Raw genomic sequence first — 20,521 nt, 5'->3', positions numbered from 1 at the left:
TGAGAGTTTTCCCATTTTACATAGCCCGTTTTGTTTTGATGCCAGTGGAAACAAACTGAAATCATCATATCTTTTTCACTTTGGAAAAAATAAAACAGCAAGTCTTGGCTTTTCTTTAGGATTATATGAAAAATCTATATATGTTGTTCAAATTTAATTTCTGCTTAGTTCACACTGCTGTAACAAATTGCCATAGACCAGGTAGTAGAAACAGCAAACACATATTTGCCAGTTCAGGAGACTGGGGAGTTCCAGGTGCCAGCAGACCTGGTGTCTGTTCAGAGCCTGCTTCCTGATTTCCAGATGGCCTTCTCTTTGTATCCTCAATGCTAGAGAGTCGGGAGAGGAAGCAGGCTGGCTCCTGTCTCTTCTTCTAAGGGCAGTACTCCCAAAAGCCACATCTCTAGTACCATCATACTAGGGGTTAAGGTTTGGGGTTTTTTTTAAAAAAATATTTTATTTATTTATTTATTTATTTATTTATTTATTTATTTATTTATTTATTTATGAGAGAGAGAGAGAGGCAGAGACACAGGCAGAGGGAAAAGCAAGCTCCTTGCAGGGAGCCCGACGTGGGAGTCGATCCCTGGACCCCGGGATCATGCCCCGAGCCAAAGGCAGACGCTCAACTGCTGAGCCACCCAGGCGTCCCTGAGGTTAGGGTTTTGACATATGAATCTGTCCATAGTGGTCACTTTACCTTAAAATAGCAGCTTTCTTTGAAAACAATATTGTAATTCTATGTCCATTGCCTATGGAGGGAGGAGAGTTCTTCCCTCTTTCCTCTTGAAAAAGGCCCTGGACAAGATGTCAGGTAAGCTCTGTGTCATTACAAGTCATTACTCTCTTGGCCTCGACTTGCTTATCTTTAAATGGGAACTTGAAACAGGGTGCTAAGTGGTTCCTAAAAGCCACTGACAATTAGTTAATGGCTGTAAATTGCTAAATGTTCCTTAAGCCATGAAACAGGTGTTGCAAATGATATTTTTACTTAAGACTCATAATCTGGTGGAATATTGCAACCAGAAGGATATAGATCTCCTGTGAATTATTTGAGGGAAATTCTCTTTCTTGCATGTGACATGGAAAGTTACTTTTACATGAGCGCTGGGGCAGGGACCACTTTTTTCCATACCACCATAGTTTATCGTTGCCCTTGAACATTTGTATTCATCTTTTTACTTTTTATTTATTTATTTTTTTGTATTCATCTTTTTAAAAATGATTTTATTATTTATTTGACACACACACACATGCATACAGAGCAGCAGCATAGGGAGTGGCAGGGAGAGGGAGAAGACTCCCCGCTGAGCAGGGAACCTGATGTGGGGCTCGATCCCAGAACCTTGGGATCATGACCTGAGCCAAAGGCAGATGCTTAACCAACTGAGCCATCCAGGTGCTCCATTTGTATCCATCTTTTTTTTTTTTTATTTAAAGATTTTATTTATTTATTCATGAGAGACACAGAGACAGAGACATAGGCAGAGGGAGAAGCAGGCTCCCTACAGGAAGCCCAGTGAGGGACTTGATCCTAGGACCCTGGGGATCACAATCTGAGGGGAAGACAGGCGCTCAAGCACTGAGCCACCCAGGTGCCCTGTATCAATCTTTAATGCAGGTTTATGCTCAGCACGACGAGTCCCTGAGTACACCATGCAGCACGCGTGGTCTAATCTTTAAGTTTAGTCATATAATTTTTAAGTCATAGTTTTTTAAAAATTTCATTCCCCATCCCCCCTCTTCTGGCAAGTTTTTTTTTTTTTTCGTATGGCAAGTTTTTAATGACAACCTCAGGTACTTGCTCTGGGTGAACTGGAGTAAATATGTCACTATATTCCCTCATGTTGTACGCCCTCTTTCATGTATTTCTCACATGTTTAGTTAATTTGAGAATCAATGCATGAAAAGAAAGAAAATTTTCATAGAATGAAATTTTTTTTTATTCTATCTTCATCTTTTCCAGCTTTAAAGCAGCTGTCCTCTGACCAAGAGAGACTTTTAAGCTGAAAATGCTTCATCTTTGGGTAGATAAAAGCATTAAATTAAAGGTGTGCATTGAGTCATGCCCTTGCTGCTGGCTGGAGCAAGTCTGCACTCATTCTGCTTGTGGCAAGACTCCTCCCATCCTTTCTTCAAGGATCCATGTGCCCACAGGGGTGAGCTTATGGTGGTTTACCTGCACCCTTTGTGTTGGTTGAAATTTGGGATATAGCAATTGTGTAATCCTGGTGATGCTGGGGGAGAGACACATTTAAAACTTAAAAGAAATAGAGATCAGCTTTCTTTTTCCTTCTTTTTAAGACAACTTTTCAAAGATATAATTCACATACCTTGCAATCCATCCATTGAACTCCCAAGTACAATTCTGTGGTTTTAGTATATTCTCAACTATCACCATTGTGTGACTATCACCACCATCACATTTAGAACATGTCATCACCCTGTAAAGAAATCATGGCCATTTGTAATCACTCCCCATTTCCCTTCAACATTCTCAGCCCTAGATCACTACTCTTTTCTGACTCAATGATTTGGCTCTTCTGGACTTCTTACATAAATGGAATCACACGATATGTGGTCTTTTTTGATTGACTTTGCCCACATAGCAAATGTCTACAAAGTCCATCTATGTCATAGCATGTGACTGAACTCTGCTTTTTTTTTTATTGCTGGAATTGATTCTGTTGTATGAATATATCACATTGTATTTATCCGTTCATCGGTTGATGGAAATCTGAGTTGTTTCAACTTTCTGGCTATTATGAGTAATCCTGCTATGAACATTCACCTCCAAATTTTTCACATATTCTCATATATCTTGGGTGTATATCTAGGAGTGGAATTCTGAATCATATGGCAACTATGTTTAACCTCTCAAGGAATTGGCAGACTGTTTCCAAAAGCAGCTGCATCACTTTGTGTTCCCACCAGCAATGTATCAGGGGTCCGGTTTCTCCATATCTTTACCAACATGATATGTCTTTTTTTTTTTTTTTTTTTTTAATGATAGCCATCTAGTAAGTGTGAAATGGCATTTTATTGTGGTTTTGATTTTCATTTCTAAGTGATATCTAGATGTTGAAAATCTTTTCATGTCTTTATTGGCCAATTGTACATCATCTGTGAGTAATATCTTTGGAGATTCTTTGCCTAAATTGAATTCTTGGGCAGCCCGGGTGGCTCAGCGGTTTAGTGCCGCCTTCAGCCCAGGGCCTGATCCTGGAGACCCATGGATCGAATCCCACGTCAGGCTCCCTGCATGGAGCCTGCTTCTCCCTCTGCCTGTGTCTCTGCCTTTCTCTCTGTGTGTCTCTCATGAATAAATAAAATTAAAAAAATAAATTGAATTCTTTATTGATTATTGAGCTATAAGAATCCCTTAAGAGATATAATTTCCAGGTATTTTCTCCCATTCTGTAGGTTGCTTTTTTACTTTTTTGATGGTGTCCTTTGAAACATAGATGTTTTTAACTTTGATGGAGTTCAGTATATTCATTTTTCTTTTATACACGTGTGTGTATCTAAGGAAATGTTGCCTAACGTGAGGTCACAAAAATTTATTCTATTTTCTTCTGAGACTTTTATAATTTTAGCTTTTACATTAAATTTAAACCTTTTACATTTAAACCACTTTGAGTTAATTTTTGTATATGCTGTGAGGTAAGATTCTAACTTCATTGTTTTGCATGTGAGTGTCAGTGACCCAGTGCCGTTTGTTGAAAAGCATATTTTTTCTTCATTGAATTGTCTTTTTTATCCTTGTTGAAAATATTTGATGATGCGGGCTAACTTCTGAATTCTTATTACATTGATCCTACACATCTATCTATTCTTTTTTTTTTTTTCGTATTATCAATCATGATTTTTTTCGTTTTTTTAATAATAAATTTATTTTTTATTGGTGTTCAATTTGCCAACTTACAGAATAACACCCAGTGCTCATCCCGTCAAGAGCCCCCCTCAGTGCCCGTCACCCATTCACCCCCACCCCCCGCCCTCCTCCCCTTCCACCACCCCTAGTTCGTTTCCCAGAGTTAGGAGTCTTTATGTTCTGTCTCCCTTTCTGATATTTCCCACACACTTCTTCTCCCTTCCCTTCTATTCTTATGGCAATACCACACTATCTTCATTACTGTAGCTTCGTAGTAAATTTGAAATCAAGAGGTTGAGTCCTGCAATTTTCTTCTTCCTTTTCAAGATTGGCAATACCTATTCTGGGTCCCTTCATTTTTATATGAATCTTAGGATTAGCTTGTCAATTTATGCAAAAATGGCATTGGAATTTTGATAGGTATTGGGTTGAATCTTTGGATCAATTTAGAGAATATTGCCATGTTAGCGAACATCCTATACATGAATATGGCATGTCTTTCCATTAATCTCCATCTTCTTTAATTTCTTTCAACAGTCTTTCATAGTTTTCAGTGTACAAGTTGTATATTTCTTAAGTTTGTTCTTAAATATTTCTTTTTGATACTAATGCAAACGTAATTTTTTCTTCATGTTCAGATTGTTCATTGCTAGTGTATAGAAATACAGTTGATTTTCATATATTTGCCTTGTAACCTGCAACATTGCTGAACTCATTTGTTAATGAGTTTATTTCTTGGGACTTTTTAACCATAAGAACCCTGGTGAACAGAGATAGTTTTATTTCCTCCTTTACAGCCTGGCTGCATTTTCTTGCCTAATTTCCCCGACTAGACCCTCCAGTACACTGTTGGATAGAATTGGTGAGAGTGGATATTGATTTTCTTGTGTCCGAACGTGGGGGGAATGCAGTCAGTCTTTTCTTGTTTAGTATGATGTTAGTTGTGGATTTTTTGCAGATACTTTTTAATCAAGTTGAGGAAGTTCTCTTCTGTTTCTACACTATGGAGTGTTTTTAATTATGAAGAGGTGTTGGATTTTTAAGAAATGTTTCTTGCGGACCAACTAATAAACAGATTGTCCAGAAGCTTTTATACCTACGTATCATCTCCCTCACCTGTTTCTCCATCCGTTTCTCACAAGCACACAGGATCACGTGAAAGCAAACCAGATACAGCATATTAAAAACTTGCCAAAAGAGGGTTGAAAGAATAGTCAAGACCACTTGATTCGAGTTATCCTTGTATGTGGTTGCTCTTTACTGGGGGTGGCAAATAGAACTCAACTATTAATGGTTTTACGAGGACAGAAGGTAACTACGATGTGTATATTCCCTAATTTTCTCTTCCCATTACTCACTCTAGATGGAAAATATTAATACCAAAGGAGAGGCATGTGCAAGAAGTGAAGTATAGTGAGGGTGTGTGTGTCTGAAATGAAACAGAAATATAAACAAAACTTTATTTACACAAGAAATGTGGGTAAAAAAGAAAGTAAGAAAGTAAAATGTATTTGCCCAGCCCTTTCAGATGTGAGCATCTGCCTTTTTTTTTTTAAGATTTTATTTATTTATTCATGACAGACACACAGAGTGGGAGAAAGAGAGGCAGAGACACAGGCAGAGGGAGAAGCAGGCTCCATGCAGGGAGCCCGACATGGGACTCGATCCTGGGTCTCCAGGATCCGGCCCTGGGCTGAAGGCGGCGCTAAACTTCTGAGCCACGCAGGCTGCCCGAGCATCTGCATTTTGAAAATAAATTTCTGACTCATCTTCTCAGGCCTGTCCTGTGACTTTTTCTATTTCAGGAGTCTGGCTGGTGACCATCTTGCCCGCCTCTTTCACGTGCGTCAGCTATCTGTTCCACATATTGGCCTGTTACAGGTAGGAGGGCCCTGGGAGTCATTTGTGTGTCTTCAGCCAGAATTTTCTAAAAATTCCTGAGCAGTGACAGCAGTGCCCAAATTGGAACCAGAAATGTATATGTGGCCCAGGAACAGCCACATCTATTGGTTGTAGAACAGAAAACCCCAAACCAAAACACTGTTGATTTGAGCTTCTACTATAAACTTGACATTGTGCTTATTAGGCTCCTGATTTTAAGGGGCTTCTGGGTGGCATGATTGGTTAAGCAGCCACCTCTTGGTTTCAGCTCAGGTCACAATCTCAGGGTCCTGGCATTGAGCCCTGTACCACATCTGGCTTCCCACTCAGGGGGGCATCTGCTCCTCTCCTTCTCCCTCTCCCTCTGCTCCTTCCCTAGTGAGCATGCTCTCTTTTTCTCTCTCAAATCAATCAATCAATCAATCAATATTTAAAAAAGATAATCTTTTGATTTTCACCATAACCCTGAGAGGTAATTTTGTCTCTGTTTTTTCAGCTGAAAAGATTGAGACTCAACAAAATAACTCACCCAAGCCATTAGCAGCTGGCCATGTCTTCTGCCCTGAGAGGCCTTATTGCTTCTTGTACACTAAGCATCTCTTTTGAGTGTCAGACCTGCTCTGGTCTCCAGGACTAACCACACTGAGTTCCCAGCAGGTACATCTGGCTCAAGGGAGCATCAAAGGAGAGCAGGTCAAGGATACCAGGTGCATCAGTCTCTAGAAGAGCAGAGCAGGAGGGGATGGCCTTCAATATGAAGTGAGCATTTCACTGCAGATAGTTGAATTTTAGGTAACTGCCCTCCTCTCTCCCCACCCCTCCCTCTCTCCCCCACCCCTGTCTGTTCCTCCCTTGTCCCCCCTCAGTCTCTAGCTCACATGCAGTCACAGAAAGCCTAGGGCCAACTCCTACCCTTCCGAAGCATCCTGCCTCACATCCTTACTATCTGGCTGCCCAAGGATGGATCTTTTGCAGTAAGGACTCTCCTGGCACGAAGAGGCCCCAGCTCTCCATAACAGCCCTAGCTTGCTGCCTCTCTCTCCTTTCTTCTCCCCGGACCCCGGGGGTGGACTGGACACTGGCGCTCCCCCCTGCCCTGCCTCTTGCGGGGATATCCCTACTCCTTCCTTCATTGGCCTGACAGTGCCTGGGAGATTATCAGTGAGACATTGGACCACAACCAGTCACAACCACCTTTTAGAGCTGGCTGCACTGACATGGGTGGAGGGCACAGGGAAGAGAAGGTACCTGTAACAGGGAAGCCTTATTCTTGCCCAGGCTGGCCCCTCCCTCCCATACCTGTCACTGAGGACTGATGATCCCTGCCCTGTTGGCTTTACAGGACCATGGGGCAAAGGAAAGAGTGGATAAGAAAAACCTACAGCTGGACAGCACTAGTACTGTGCCAGTATTTTTATTTTTCTTAGAATTATTCCAACCTATATGCAGTCTCTTTTTATTTTTTTTTAAAGATTTTATTTATTTGTTCATGAGAGACACAGAAAGAGAGAGGTAGAGACATAGGCAGAGGGAGAAGCAGGCTCCCTGCAGGGAGCCCGATCCGGGTCTCGATTCCAGGTCTCTAGGATCACCCCCTGAGCCAAAGGCAGATGCTCAACCACTGAGCCATCCAGGTATCCCTGCAGTCTCTTTTAAAAAAATGTTATAAAAATATTTAGTGTAAAATTTTTCTCTCAGTCAGACCCCAATTTGTTGCCTTAGAGCTAAACATTATTCATTTTCTGCGTCCTTCCAAAAATTCTCTGTACATCATGCAAATATATCTGTATGTTTGTATTCCTGGTGGCATACTCCACTCCAGTCCTGCTGAGCTGAAACATAATGAAAACCATAGATGCAATTTTGGATTTTCTAATAGACACTTGTAAAAAGTGAAAAAGGAGGTGAAGATAATTTAATAATATATTTTAGTTAATCCAACATAGCCCCAAACCATCATTTCATCATGTAATAAGTATATAAACTATTAATGAGATATTCATATCCTTCATTTCATACTAAGTTTTCCCAATGTAGTGGTCATAAAATTGCAAAACATCCTGGAAAATGCTAGATATAGGATGTTAAGGAAAAAAGCAGGACACAGATGTGAACATGGACCATGAACATAGCCATGACCAACCTAATCTTTACACAAGGGGCCAGGCTGAGACTAGCACAGGGGAAGGCATGTGGAGGCTTGCAGGGGTGCTGGGAGTATGAGGGGCTCTGGTACCTTTTTCAGTTTCATTTATGTTGTTATAAGGTGGATTTATCATTAAAAATGGTTTTCCATTATTACCTGTTTTGAAATATTATTACATAAGTGATACATATTCATCACAGAAAAAAAAGAAAATATAGCAAATGAAGAAAATAAAAGCCACATATAGAGTCTCAATGATCACATTCAGTCATCATGAAGACTGGGTAACTACATATTATTTTTAAAAAATATGTTAAGATTTTTAAATCATCAGGGAAATGCGTGGCCATGTTAAGACCACAATGAGGGGGATCCCTGGGTGGTGCAGCGGTTTAGCGCCTGCCTTTGGCCCAGGGCGCGATCCTGGAGACCCGGGATCGAGTCCCACGTCGGGCTCTTGGTGCATGGAGCCTGCTTCTCCCTCTGCCTATGTCTCTGCCTCTCTCTCTCTCTCTGTGACTATCATAAAAAAAAAAAAAAAAAAAAAAAAAAAAGACCACAATGAGGCATCACCTCACATCTGTTACAATGGCTAGTCCCCGAACCACAAGAAGTAACAACCATTGGCAAGAATGTGGAGAAAAAGGAGCATGCCCTGTTGGTGGGGATATATATTGGTGTAGCCACTGCGGGAAATGGTCTGGAGGTTCTTCAAAAAAAAAAAAAAAATAGAACTACCAGATGGTCTAGCAATTTCATTTCTGGGTATTTATCGGAGGAAAACAAAAAACACTATTTCGAAAAGATATTTGCACCCATCCATGTTTACTACCATGTTATTTACAATATTCAAGATATGGAAACAACTTAAGTATCCATTGAGGGATGAATGGGCTAAAGGATGTCACACACACACACACACACACACACACACACAGTGGAATACTATTCAGACATAAAAATGAATGAAATCTTGCCTTTTGCAGAACATGGATGGACCTTAAAAGGCATTATGTTTCATGAAGAAAGTTAGACAAAGACAAATACTGTATGATCTTACTTGCATGTGGAATCTAAAAAAATAAAAAAAACCAAGCTAACAGGTAAAAAGAACAGATTTGAGATTGTGAGAGGTGGAGGTGGTGGGTGGGTGTAGGTGAAGGAAGTCAAAATGTATAAGCTTCCAGTTATAAAATAAATGTCATGGGATGTCATATTCAGCATGGTGACTATAGATAATAGTACTGTACCACATATTTGAAAGTTCCTGATGTAGCTCTTAACAGCTCCCCTCACAAGAAAAACAAACTTGTAACTATGCGAGGTGATGGATGGTAAGTAGACTCATTGTGGTGACCATTTTGCAATATACACAAATATAGAATCATTATGTTCTACATCTGAAACTTTATGTATTATATCAACTATATCTCAATTTAAAAAGTACTTTAAAATATTTTTAAGGCTCATGAGAACTGTCCCACAAGCTGTGGTCAATACAGGGAAGCCGAGCTGACCACCATCTCCTTCCACAGGCTTTTCTGTTTACATCTGTTGAGTCCCAGGTACATAAGGAGCCGTGGTTATGAACATCACTAATTTCCCACTTTTTCTCTAGAAAGCACATGAAGAGGTTGTGGGCAGGAAATAAACACTTTCTTCCTTCGAAGTTCCATAATCCTTCCTCAGCAGAGAGTGTGGTAAGTCCTCAGAGGCCTCTCTCTGCTCTGAAACTAAGTGATCGGCTGAATCCTGCTCTCCTGCCCCTGGGACAAGAGCAGCATCCTGGGGTAGGGAGAGCCCTGGACTGGGAGTCCAGAGGCCTCACTTCTAGTCTGTTCTGCTGCTGGGTGACTCAGGATAGTCACTGTCCCCATCTGGCCCTTGGTTTCCTCATCTGTAAAACGAAGACCATCATGACACCTGAACCTCAGATGAGGCAGGGATGTGGGACCCGTGTGTTACAGGTGATCAGTGTTTTCTTCCTTCTGAAACCCCTTTTTCTTTTTTTAAATCTCAGGTGGCCATTGCAAGGTACTCTGGCTGGCAAATAGCCTATATTCTGTGGGGTAAGTGCCATCATGTGACCTATTCAATTCAGCACCCATTCTGCAGGCACCTGCAGAGTCCTGGCTGTTTGTAGTTAGAAGAGAGGTGAGGAAGAAGCAGTCCTTGTTCTTCCTCCTTCTGGAATGAAAGAGAATCCCACTCTCACATAGCTCTCATTACCTCCTGCCCTAAGTCCATGGGCTGGAAATGCTAAAGGCAGTGGTGATATAGAGGAGGAGGTGACTCTCCATATCCAGGACAGGACACAAATGCTTTCTAGTGGACTTGACATTTGAACGGCATCTGGCAGGAGGTGCAGAAGGTCAGCAGGAAGACAGCAATGCCAGGCAGAGGAAACAGCATAAGTGAAAATGCCAGGACCTTTGGTGGGAAGAGGTTAGAGGGGGAACTTCAGGGAGGGGCATGTATGACAGGTCATAAAGGGCCTCGAATGACCGTGGGTTCCCTTGGCCCACAGGCTACCTCATCATCCACGTGGTACAGAGCCTATGCGGCATGCTGATCATGTACGGCCTGGTGTTGCCTATCATCCACAACCAGGGCCTGGAGATGCTCCAAGGACTGGGCATTGGGACGTAAGTGCTGGGTGGGTTCCCTGTCAACTCCCAGGGCCTAGGAGTTGGAGGACCCTTGAAGCTCCTGTTCAGATTGATCCTTCCCTGTTGGGTTCTCACCAATTCCTGGACCCTTGCTCTCTCAACTCTGACCCAAGGATGGGCCAGACTAGCAACTCATCACAATGGGCACCATACAGTTGACACTGTTCATTGGGGCGCTCACAATTGTGTCAGGGGGCGGATAGGCATATGTCCATTTTATAGCTGGGAAGATTGAAGTTCAGGGAGGTGACCTGAGGGTCACAGCAGTGTAGTGGAAGAAGAGAGGGAATCTGAGCTTAGGTTCTAGATCAGCTGTGTGATCTTGGGTAAATTGCTTCCCTGAGCCTCAGTTTACCCAGATAGAAGATAAAAGTGAAGGCTGACTTTTCAGTAAAAGACAGAATTACTGAGAATTCACCATGCATCTTTTCTCTTAAGAACCCTTTGAAGGTTAGATCTCATGTTAACACCCATTTTTCAGACAAAGAAACAGAGGCACAGAAGGCTAACTAATTTGTCCAAGGAGGGGAAGAGGCAGGGTTGTGAGCTAGCAATCTGAAGCCAGGGCCCCGCTTAACTGCCGTCCCACACTGCTGCTCAGGGAATGCAAATACAGGATGTGGCCCTCTCTGGGAACTCCCTGATCTGAGCTTCTTGGTTCCATTCTCCTCTAGAGCCACGTGGGAGGCTGGGCAGAGCCTGTCCGTCCATTCTCAGGGCCTTCATGAACTCTTTTTAAAAACTCCATGCTGTTCTTTGATTTCCATGCTGTTAAACATGCATCTCAGCTACCACTTGTGGACAAAAGGACTTAATTAAATCCTGGAGTTCTGATCTGGAGCCAAGACCTGACTGTGCGGCTTTGAGAAAGTCATCTCCCCTTCACGAGCCTCAATTATTTTCTTCTTCTTCTTCTTCTTCTTCTTCTTCTTCTTCTTCTTCTTCTTCTTCTTCTTCTTCTTCCTCCTCCTCCTCCTCCTCCTCCTCTTCCTCCTCCTCCTCTTCTTCTTCCTCCTCCTCTTCTTCTTTCTTCTTCTTCTTCTTCTTCTTCTTCTTCTTCTTCTTCTTCTTCTTCTTCTTCTTCTCTGATTTTATTTATTTATTAAAGAGAGAGAGAGAGAGAGAGTGCACAAGCAAGGGGGAAGGGCAGAGGGAGAAAGAGAAACAGACTTCCCACTGAACAAGGAGCCCAATGTGGAACTCCATCCCAGGACCCTGGGATCATGACCTGAGCCAAAGGCAGATGGTTAACCAACTGAGCCACCCAGGCACCCAAGCCTCAATTTTCTCAATAATAGGTGGGAAAATACTTTAGAGGCCTACAGCACAGACCTGAGCTACTTTTGTTCCCAGTGGACTGTCCCATCTCTGTCCTATCACTGGCCATTGGAGCAGTGCTTGGACAAGGCCACCTGAGGACGGTCTTTGCCCTGTGTTGCAGCCTCACCATATCCATCGTCTTGGGTATCATGATCCTGCAGGTGTGGATCGCCTCCAGCTTCTTCCTGCAGCCAAAGATGAGAGCGGCTGACAAGCAGAAGCCCTTGGCACTCGACAACCAGTGAGGGCAAAGGAAGGAATGGGGATTGGAGGCTTTGGCTTCAGCAGTCTCTAGTTCCTTCCTCTTCACCTTTGGCAGGATCCTGGGTGGTCTGTACCCTCTCTGACAGGGTGAGGGGCCATGCTTCGAGAGTGGGCTCTGAAACCCAACTCCTGGGTCCAAATCCTGGCTGCACCCCTTATGAGCTATGGGATCCTAGGTGACCATTCCAAACCCTTATCAAGTGCAATTTGCTCCTTTTACAAATAATTGTGCACCTCAAAGAGGTATCCTGAGAATGAAATGTGTTTAAGTATGAACTTAGAACAACAGTGCCTGGCCCATGGGGACCCTTTGTGATTCACTCATTCAAAGTCCTGGCACTAAGGATACAGAGATATCCCCACATGACCCTCTTGAGGAAGCTCTTGGGCCACAGGAGCCAGTAGACACAGATGTGGTGACAGTAGACTCCAGAGGGGGTGAAAGCCTCACAAGAGTGACCCAGGTACTGGAGAAAGAGAGGCAGGAATGGTTCATTCAGCTGCACATGGAATGTTGGAGCTATAGTCCATAGGGTGGTGGGGTTCCTACAGGTGGCTCTGAGGAGAAGGTGTGGCTGGCAGCCCTCACTCTGCAGATGCAGGCAGGCAGCCTCAAAGGGCAAGGCAGATGGAGAGAACAGTGATAATCCAATATGGTGACCATGCACTGGCCTTGGATGGAGAGGGGCAGAGAAAGTGCACAAAGGGATGACCCCAAAAATGGCCCCTCTCAGAAGTGGCCCAGAAAACCAGGATGCTGAGTTCAGGCTTCATCCCCTAGGCAACAGGAAACCACATGATCCAGTGGTCATTCAGGAAATTCCATTTGGAGGACTTGGAGCAGTTCCAGCTGGGGCAGGTCATTGTTACTACAGAAGGTGGGAGAGCCACAACCTCTGCTGTAACCACGAAGTCAGCTACGGCCACATGAGATTTCTTTCTTGTACAGGAAACCTCAAAACCCAAAGAGCCCATGAAATATCACAGCCACTACTGACATTGACCCTGCAATGGGCTCAGTGCCTTCTATGATGTACTGGGCCAGTGCCCATACCAGTGCTGTGTGGCAGGGACAATCAAGATCACATAGCTAGGAGATGGGAGCTGCAGGATTTGACTATAGGCCTGGGGCCCTGAGCCAGCCTGCCTAGCCACCTCCTCATACTGAAAGGGTGCAGCCCCTCTGTCTCCTTCTGTTTGCAGGAGAGTATTCCACAACTTCAACTACTTTCTGTTCTTCTACAACGTGCTGCTGGGACTGGGCGCCTGCCTCTCCCGGCTGCTCATCAGCTGCATCCTGGGCACGTGGCTGATCGCGCGTATCGACAGGACCATCATGCAGAATGGCTATGAGGGGGCAGACATGGGTAAGTGGCTGGTCCCCCAGTGGCTGCTCATTGAGTCAGGGTGAGGCACGGGAGGGGGGGGGGGTGCTGGTCTTGCAGCTTTATGGAAGCTGCCTGCAGGTTGGGTACCAGAGGCCTAGCCTTCACACTCTTCATTCTGCTCAGAGCTCTGCTTCTCATGGAAGTTGTAACACTGAGCAGAAAAAAATATTCGGCCTAATGGTCAAAAGAGAATTCAGGCTAGTAAATGGCTGCATATTTGAAGGCCTCTGAGGTATCATGGAGAGCAGTAAGAAGTACTAGAATTCCATCTCAACAGTTAGAAAGTAATTGTTTTATGAATGCACAGCTCTGAAAATTTTGAGAAAGAACATATCTCAGAATTACTGGTGTCATTAGTTGGAAATTTAGTTAAGAAAATGGTCTGTTCAGTTGAAAGACTCCAAAATCAAGCCACTTCTACAGAGCAAAAAATCATTTTTGTTTTATATCTGACCTGTGTCCATTCATTCACTCATCCATTCATTGTGACTGGAAGCTTCTGCGTATCAGCCACAGCTCCTCCTGATTTCAGCTGCAAGCTCCCCATAAAATGGATAGATTAGGATGCTATCTTAAGAACCCTTAAGAGCTTAAGAGTTCTTTATACCTAATTTTCTAGATTCTCAGTGAAAACATGGGTATCGTTTAGGAACAAGGTGACAGTCCAATTCTGTTATCGAAAGCACAGGTGTCGAGCATCCTGGGACACAGGGCATACTGCACGGCCTGACTCACCTTCTGCATTTCAGGATTCAATGCCTGGATCGGCATGCTCTATGTGGATCATTATCATACCAACCCTGTGCTCGTCAGCTTTTGTAACATCCTGATCATAGGGCACAGGGAGAGGAGGCTGCAGCGAGCCATCAAATACTGGTACCTAAATCAGTCAGCAGGTAAGGCTCCTGTTCGAACCTATGCTGGGGCTGCATGGTAGGAAACAAGTACCCTAAGGTTTCTCTGGGATCCCGGAGATGTCCCCGCTTCCCTCTTCCCTGCCCACCTTCCTCCATACCCCATGCCCTGGGGAACCTTCTACCTAGGAGATCAGGATGCACAGCTTGCAGCCACCCTGAGGCCTAGTGTTTCCATCCTTCTAAGTGGATTCTTGTTCCCAGAAATGAGCTCTAGTTCTGCTGAGTCCTCCAGTCCATTTGTTTGAGATCCCACCTATATCCCAGACTTCAGGCCAGATGCCCTCCAAGATGGGACTCAGTTCTGCTGGTCACCATCCCCTGCCCCTTCAAGGGTCTCTACTGTCTACTCCACTCCTCCCATCCCTATTACTCTGCTCTACCTCCTGCTGGGAAACCCACCAATTGTCTCGTGAGTATTAGTCTGGACTATGTTCCTCACTGTTCCCAACTGCAGATATCCGGTTCTGGGACAAACTCACAACCCTCCAGCCATCTTCACGTCTTGGTCCTGCTCCTTCTCTGGCACCTCACACCTAACAGTCAGCTTCCCCTAGAGCTTCTGAGAAGGACAGAGACAAGCTGACCCATCTCCCAAGTCTGTCTGCTCTGGTTCACTCCTAGGTCCCCGAATCTCAACCAGGTCCAGGACGCGGTGGCTCCTGCTGCAGACCCTGGTCAACAACCCCAGACTAGTCATGCTCAGAAAATCAAGACCAGGTCACGGCTCTCGGGAGTTTACCCAGATTCTGTTGACATGCTGACGGTAACCTCCAGCATTGCTGCAAGGCCATTCCAGGATGACTGCCCCACGACAAGGCCCAAGCTACCCAGCCTCTGTCCCCTGCAATGTTGATGGGATGCAGTCACTGTCCACTGTCCACAGCACCGGACACTCATGGGATGGCACCGGGGCTGAATTGAACCATGAAGTCTCTGGTCTAATAATCCACTCCCTTAGTAAAAAGATCGAGAATTAAAGAGAATTTCCGTTGAACAATCTTTTCTCAATAATGGTTTCCCCTATCTATGGTTAGGAGGCAGTGTTGGGGAGTTCTATGTGGGCAAGCAGCTTAGACCACGGGATAGAACTTTGTATCACTGAAGAAGTTGGTAAAATGTCTACACCAGGAGAGCTTAACTGTTTGACACAGTTTTTCTCTGGAAGAAAATATGGCCTTAATCCAACAGCATTCTCACTGCTTCCCCCTTCCCGGGCCTTCTGGTGATAGGAGAGAAGGAAATCCATGTCCCCAGCCTCTGATCTGATAGGGTCAGCAGGCACACAGTAGGCTGTCCCTGTCATGGCCACTGGGATGAGGAACAGATCAGAACTGATCTGGCCTTGGTCACAAAATAGATCTACAGATCTGACAAGGAGGGGCTCCCCTGGGAAAGCTGTCTATCTGCGGAGGCAGAGATGTGAGTGGGCTGGCATTTTAGTTGGGGGCAAAGGTGTGGGAGCAGGACAGCCCCAGGCATGTTTGAGGAGGGGAGGCCTCTGGTGTTCGCAGTGCAGGGCATCGGGGCCTGGTTAGACCACCTGGGGAGGCCCAGATGCCAGGCTGGGAAGCCTGGACATTTCTCTTTGTACAGCGGGCCCAGTACTTACCCTGAGTCTTTGCACCCATGCATAATGTCTCTGATGGCTCAGGACTCATGCAGAGTGACCAAGGCCGTCATGAAGCCTATGCAAATGCCAAGAGGACCTACCAACAGGGCGAGGGAGGTCCCCATCCATCTCACCAGTCGCAGAGCCATTGAAATCCTGTAATCATTATCGAGCACTTACTGTAAACTTAGTCCTGTTGCTAGATGTGTTTGCCAGACTTCTTTTAATTTAACCTTCGCAAGCTCTAAACTCTGTCATTCTGCTTTAGAAACTGAGACAACTGGAGTGAGAGTGTTGGGATCCCTTACCACCACTTTTAGCTATGTGACGCCGGCTATATGACTTTGCCTTTCTGTGCTGCTTTTTCCTTATGAATAAACAGGGCAATGCTTGTAACACTCCAAATTATTTTGAGGATAAAATGAGTTAATACCCACAGACACTCCTTTTTTTTGCAGTGATCCTTTATTTCTTTTTTTTTTTTTTGTATATTTTTTATTGGAGTTTGATTAGCCAACATATAGCACAACACCCAATGCTCATCCCATCAAGTGCCCCCCTCAGTGCCCATCACCCAGTCACCCCATCCCCCCACCCACTCCCTTTCCACTACCCCTTGTTCGTTTCCCAGAGTTAGGAGTCTCTCATGTTCCCTAAGCTAGTCCCTGATACATCCTACATTCAATAAATATCAGTTATTGTTATTTGCAATATTAATACTTCGTGGTGATGTGATTAATGTCTGTTTACCTCTCACAATGCTCTCAGCTGGGAGAAAAGAGTCTCCCCTGAGGTAGTTGCTACCCAAAGTACTGTCAGTTTTCCTCAGGACCTCTGCTTGCTTCTAGACCTACTAGCAGACTTAGCCCCAGAAGTCATCTTGGCCAGCAAGGAAGAGTATGGGGGTCTGCCCATGGCCAAGCATATGGACCCAAAGCCTGGCAATTCAGAAGTCATTTGTGATCCATCAGGTGCTGACCAGGGAAGAGTGGCCTCTATATACCTGACAGGCTGGAGCCTCTAGGGAATGTCTTAAAAAGAATTATATAAGGAGGTGCAGAAATGCTGGAAATCCTAATGCATAGGTATGCAAATGTTTATGGAACGAGGCCCAGCTGTTGGCTTGAAAGGGACCTCACAAATCTTTGCCCTAGACATGATGCAAGTGGGGAAAGGAGCATGGAGGTCATGGGCAAAGCTCCCAGGAGGATTCTAATGTAGGTCAGGAGGAAACACGGAGTCCCTAGGTGGGGGGACTGAGATTGGAGAGTCCTGAGACTTAGTCCACTTGTGAACTATCTTCCTCTGGTCTTGTCCTTTCCACGTGCAAGGTTTGATCTCTTCACGTTTATTCCTCTACTTCATGCTGATGCAACTCCAGAGACTGACCTAGAAGACGACAAGTTCCTAAGGTCTGGCCAAGGGACGCCTGGGTGGCTCAGCGGTTAAACCTAAGGTTTGGCCAAAAGAAACCTCAACAAGAGAAACAGAAGATGTTTCCTCTTCCTTCAAAGCTGTGGAAAGCCAGCCACTGTGGGGGGGCGGGGGGCGGGCAGAGCGGGCCTGGAGAGTGTTATTTGTAGCCACTCAGGTTTCCCTGGTTGCAATGCCTGTGAACTCTGAACCCCCGGAGCTCTGAGGGGCTGTCTCTGCTCCTGGCCCAGGTTGGTGATAGGCCTTGTCCTCTGAGGAAGGAGAGCTTGGGGGGTCTCCTCCACTAGTGAGGGAGGGGCCTGGCCTGCTTCCTTTCTCCCGCATACTATAAGCTGGTGACCCTGCAGGATTTCTTGGTTCAAGAAGGAATGTGAAAGTCTGTATCTCATTTAAATTAGCATTGGAAGCGAAAGAACTAAACCTTAATTCTCAGGCTGTTAAAAAAAAAAAAGGATTTTAATATATTAGTATTCAAACCCAGCATTTACTTTTTGCAACAAATAGATATACCACGGTAGGTAAACAGGCTTTGGGGAAGAGCAAGCAGGGTCACCTCTTATTTTCTGTCAGGGGAGTCAGAAAAGGCTCAATGTTCTCCTGCACCTCAGACAGGGTAGCTGACCCAGTGCACTCTGAGGGTCCCGGCTGCTGGGGAACTCAGGAGTGTGGCCTGCCTCTGGGCTCTGCTGAGGACTTGGTGGCTGGCTAGAAGAGAGGGGTTACCTTGGGGGAGCCTCCCCCAGGGTCATGGCCCACCCTGCCCACCCTGCCCTCATGGCACTGTGCTCCAAATGCTGTGCTGAGTGCTTGGTCAGTCAACAGTACCCCATTTGTCCCTGCCACGTGAGTGATCAATTAGCATCACCTATTTCACAGACGAGGAAGCCGAGTCCCAGAAACCTGGGATGAATCATTCCAGGCACAGGACTGGTCAGTAATGGAGCTGGGATCTCACTGCCCATTAACCACGTTTCATCTGAAGTTTCACCTTCAGCCCCCAGGGTCCAGCTACTGCCAAGCCTGGATGCTCCCTCAGGCCTGAGCTTATTGGTAGCAAGTTCTTTTTAGCCTTGAGTGTTCTGCTGGCCAAAGAGGACTGGAGTTTCCCTGGCAGGACAAGCTATAGCTATGGGACAGAGTGGAACCGATGAGGCTACCAGAAGCCACATGTCAGGTGTCCCTCCTGTTGCCTGCTCAGCAGCTGGAGTCCAGGTGCCCCAGCGTTCACCATGCAACAAGGTCTGGGCTCAGCAGGGGAGTCATGGCCAGAGGCTCTCTGGAACCAGCCACTAGGGACAGTCTGTACCCACTATTGCTCAACTCCCGCCTGGTCTCACCTCTAATCTCCCTGAATGGCTCCATATCCTGGAACCCAGCCTCAAACTGCTCCCTGGGCTCAAGGTCATAATGATTTGCAGCCCTATGGAGCAGCTGGATCTTCCTCATTACTTTGTATTCCTGGGGTCAGAGGGAAGGACAGATGAAGACAGGGCATGGGTAGGGGGTGCTATAGGGGCATTATGGGGATGAGGAGAGAGGCAAGGGGGCAGTCTTGGGTCTTCTTTGTACACTGGAAACACTCTAATTCCATCCAGGTCCTACCTATTTTCAGAGATGAGTGTAAATAGTCCCTCCTTAAGAAGTTGGACATACTCCACCCACCAAATTGATGGGTCTCCCACTTCTCTGTTTTCAAACTCCCAGGGAGTGTCCTGCTCCCTCCACCCCCTGGCATGCTCCCCCTGCAGTGAGTGCCACAGATGTTCACCTCGTTTCCTTTTCTGGAGGATGGTCGGAGTCCCCTGGGAGGCAAACAGCCAAGGCCCATTAGAAAGAGCCCCTAGGGCCACCTGGGTGGCTCAATGGTTGAGTGTCTGCCTTCAGCTTAAGTTGTGATCTCAGGGTCCTGGGATCAAGTCCCACATTGGACTATCGCAGGGAGCCTGCTTCTCCCTCTGCCTGTGTCTCTGCCTCTCTCTCTGTGTCACTTGTGAATAAATAAATAAAATCTTAAGGGATAGAAAGAAAGAAGAAAGGGAAGAGGAAAGGAGGAAAGGAAAGGAGGAGGAAAATAAAGGAAAGGAAAGGACAGGATCAGGACAGGACCAGGACAGGAAAGGACAAGGACAGGACAGGAAAGGACAGGACAGGAAAGGAAAGGAAATGACGGGACAGGACAGGAAAGGACAAGAAAGGACAGGAGAGGGCAGGACAAGGCAGGACAGGAAAGGATAGGAAAGGAGAAGGAAAAAAAAAAATAAAATTAAAAAAAAGGAAAGGAGAAGGAGCCCCCAGCCCAGAACTAGAGTCCCTTCCCGTACCCCGTTCTCATGTTGCAGGACCGCCGAGGCCCTCCAGGGGGCGGGGCTTGCACAGAAAACAGGACTGGGACCTAGGCCAGGCTCTGGCTCCAGAGACACGAGGACAGAAGAGCAGAAACTCTGGGACAAGGCTAGCACAACCCACTCTGACGACAGATGGGAGACTAAGGCCTCAGGCAGAAGTGACTGCCCAGCCGCTGTGTGTTGCCCGACTGGGAGGAACCCCACATCTCTCTCCCCTCCATGCAAACCTCCTGAAGGGGAGGCCGGGTCCCCCTCCTGCAGCTCTGCAGCTTCCCCAGCCCGGGGAACCAGGACGTGCCTCCTTTCGGCCATCCCCCAAGAGGAGTATGACATCCCCACTGGGGAGAGGTGTGCCAGGGGCGGTGCCTCAGGACTCAGCAGGGGCCCCCCATCCTGGCCCTGCTGTCCACCCCCCCCCCCCTCCCCAGGTTCTCTCAGCTGCAGATAATCCTGCATTGCTGGGTACGGTGTCCCCAGGTCAGTGAGAAACGTGCCAAGGAAGAACACACCCTGTGACATCAGGTCGTGGGTGGGGATGAGCTCTGGCTCTCGGGTGCCCCCAGGGACCCTCCCCTGAAGACCCCTCCCCCTCAGCCTCCACCGCAGGATTCCCACGTCCAGCACCCTCAGTCCTCCCATCACCCTCCAAGAATAGCAGACTCCTGCTAGTCACT

The 20,521-nt window shown here is 46.0% G+C and overlaps 1 protein-coding gene across 6 annotated transcripts in view; it reads left to right on the top strand.

Annotated features, from left to right (window-relative positions):
- The window catches only part of LOC112930875 (stimulated by retinoic acid gene 6 protein-like), a 69,570-nt gene extending 54,114 nt beyond the window's left edge, over positions 1–15,456 (top strand). For 3 of the 6 annotated variants that reach the window (XM_072727890.1, XM_072727889.1, XM_072727891.1), the window contains 9 exons: positions 5,680–5,755; positions 6,410–6,514; positions 9,520–9,601; positions 9,922–9,970; positions 10,429–10,546; positions 12,012–12,131; positions 13,358–13,521; positions 14,292–14,438; positions 15,081–15,456. In XM_072727890.1, coding sequence (XP_072583991.1) covers positions 5,680–5,755; positions 6,410–6,514; positions 9,520–9,601; positions 9,922–9,970; positions 10,429–10,546; positions 12,012–12,131; positions 13,358–13,521; positions 14,292–14,438; positions 15,081–15,220 — 1,001 coding nt within the window. In that variant the 3' untranslated portion in view covers positions 15,221–15,456. The remainder of the gene's footprint in view (positions 1–5,679; positions 5,756–6,409; positions 6,515–9,519; positions 9,602–9,921; positions 9,971–10,428; positions 10,547–12,011; positions 12,132–13,357; positions 13,522–14,291; positions 14,439–15,080) is intronic. The other 3 variants (XM_026013328.2, XM_072727892.1, XM_072727893.1) reach the window with 2 other exon arrangements.
- Positions 15,457–20,521: the final 5,065 nt, after the last annotated feature.

The sequence above is a fragment of the Vulpes vulpes genome, chromosome 12, assembly GCF_048418805.1.
Source record: "Vulpes vulpes isolate BD-2025 chromosome 12, VulVul3, whole genome shotgun sequence".
NCBI classification, from domain to species: Eukaryota; Metazoa; Chordata; class Mammalia; order Carnivora; family Canidae; genus Vulpes; species Vulpes vulpes.
Note: the sequence above shows the minus strand (reverse complement) of the source record. Positions and strands in the feature narration are given on the sequence as shown.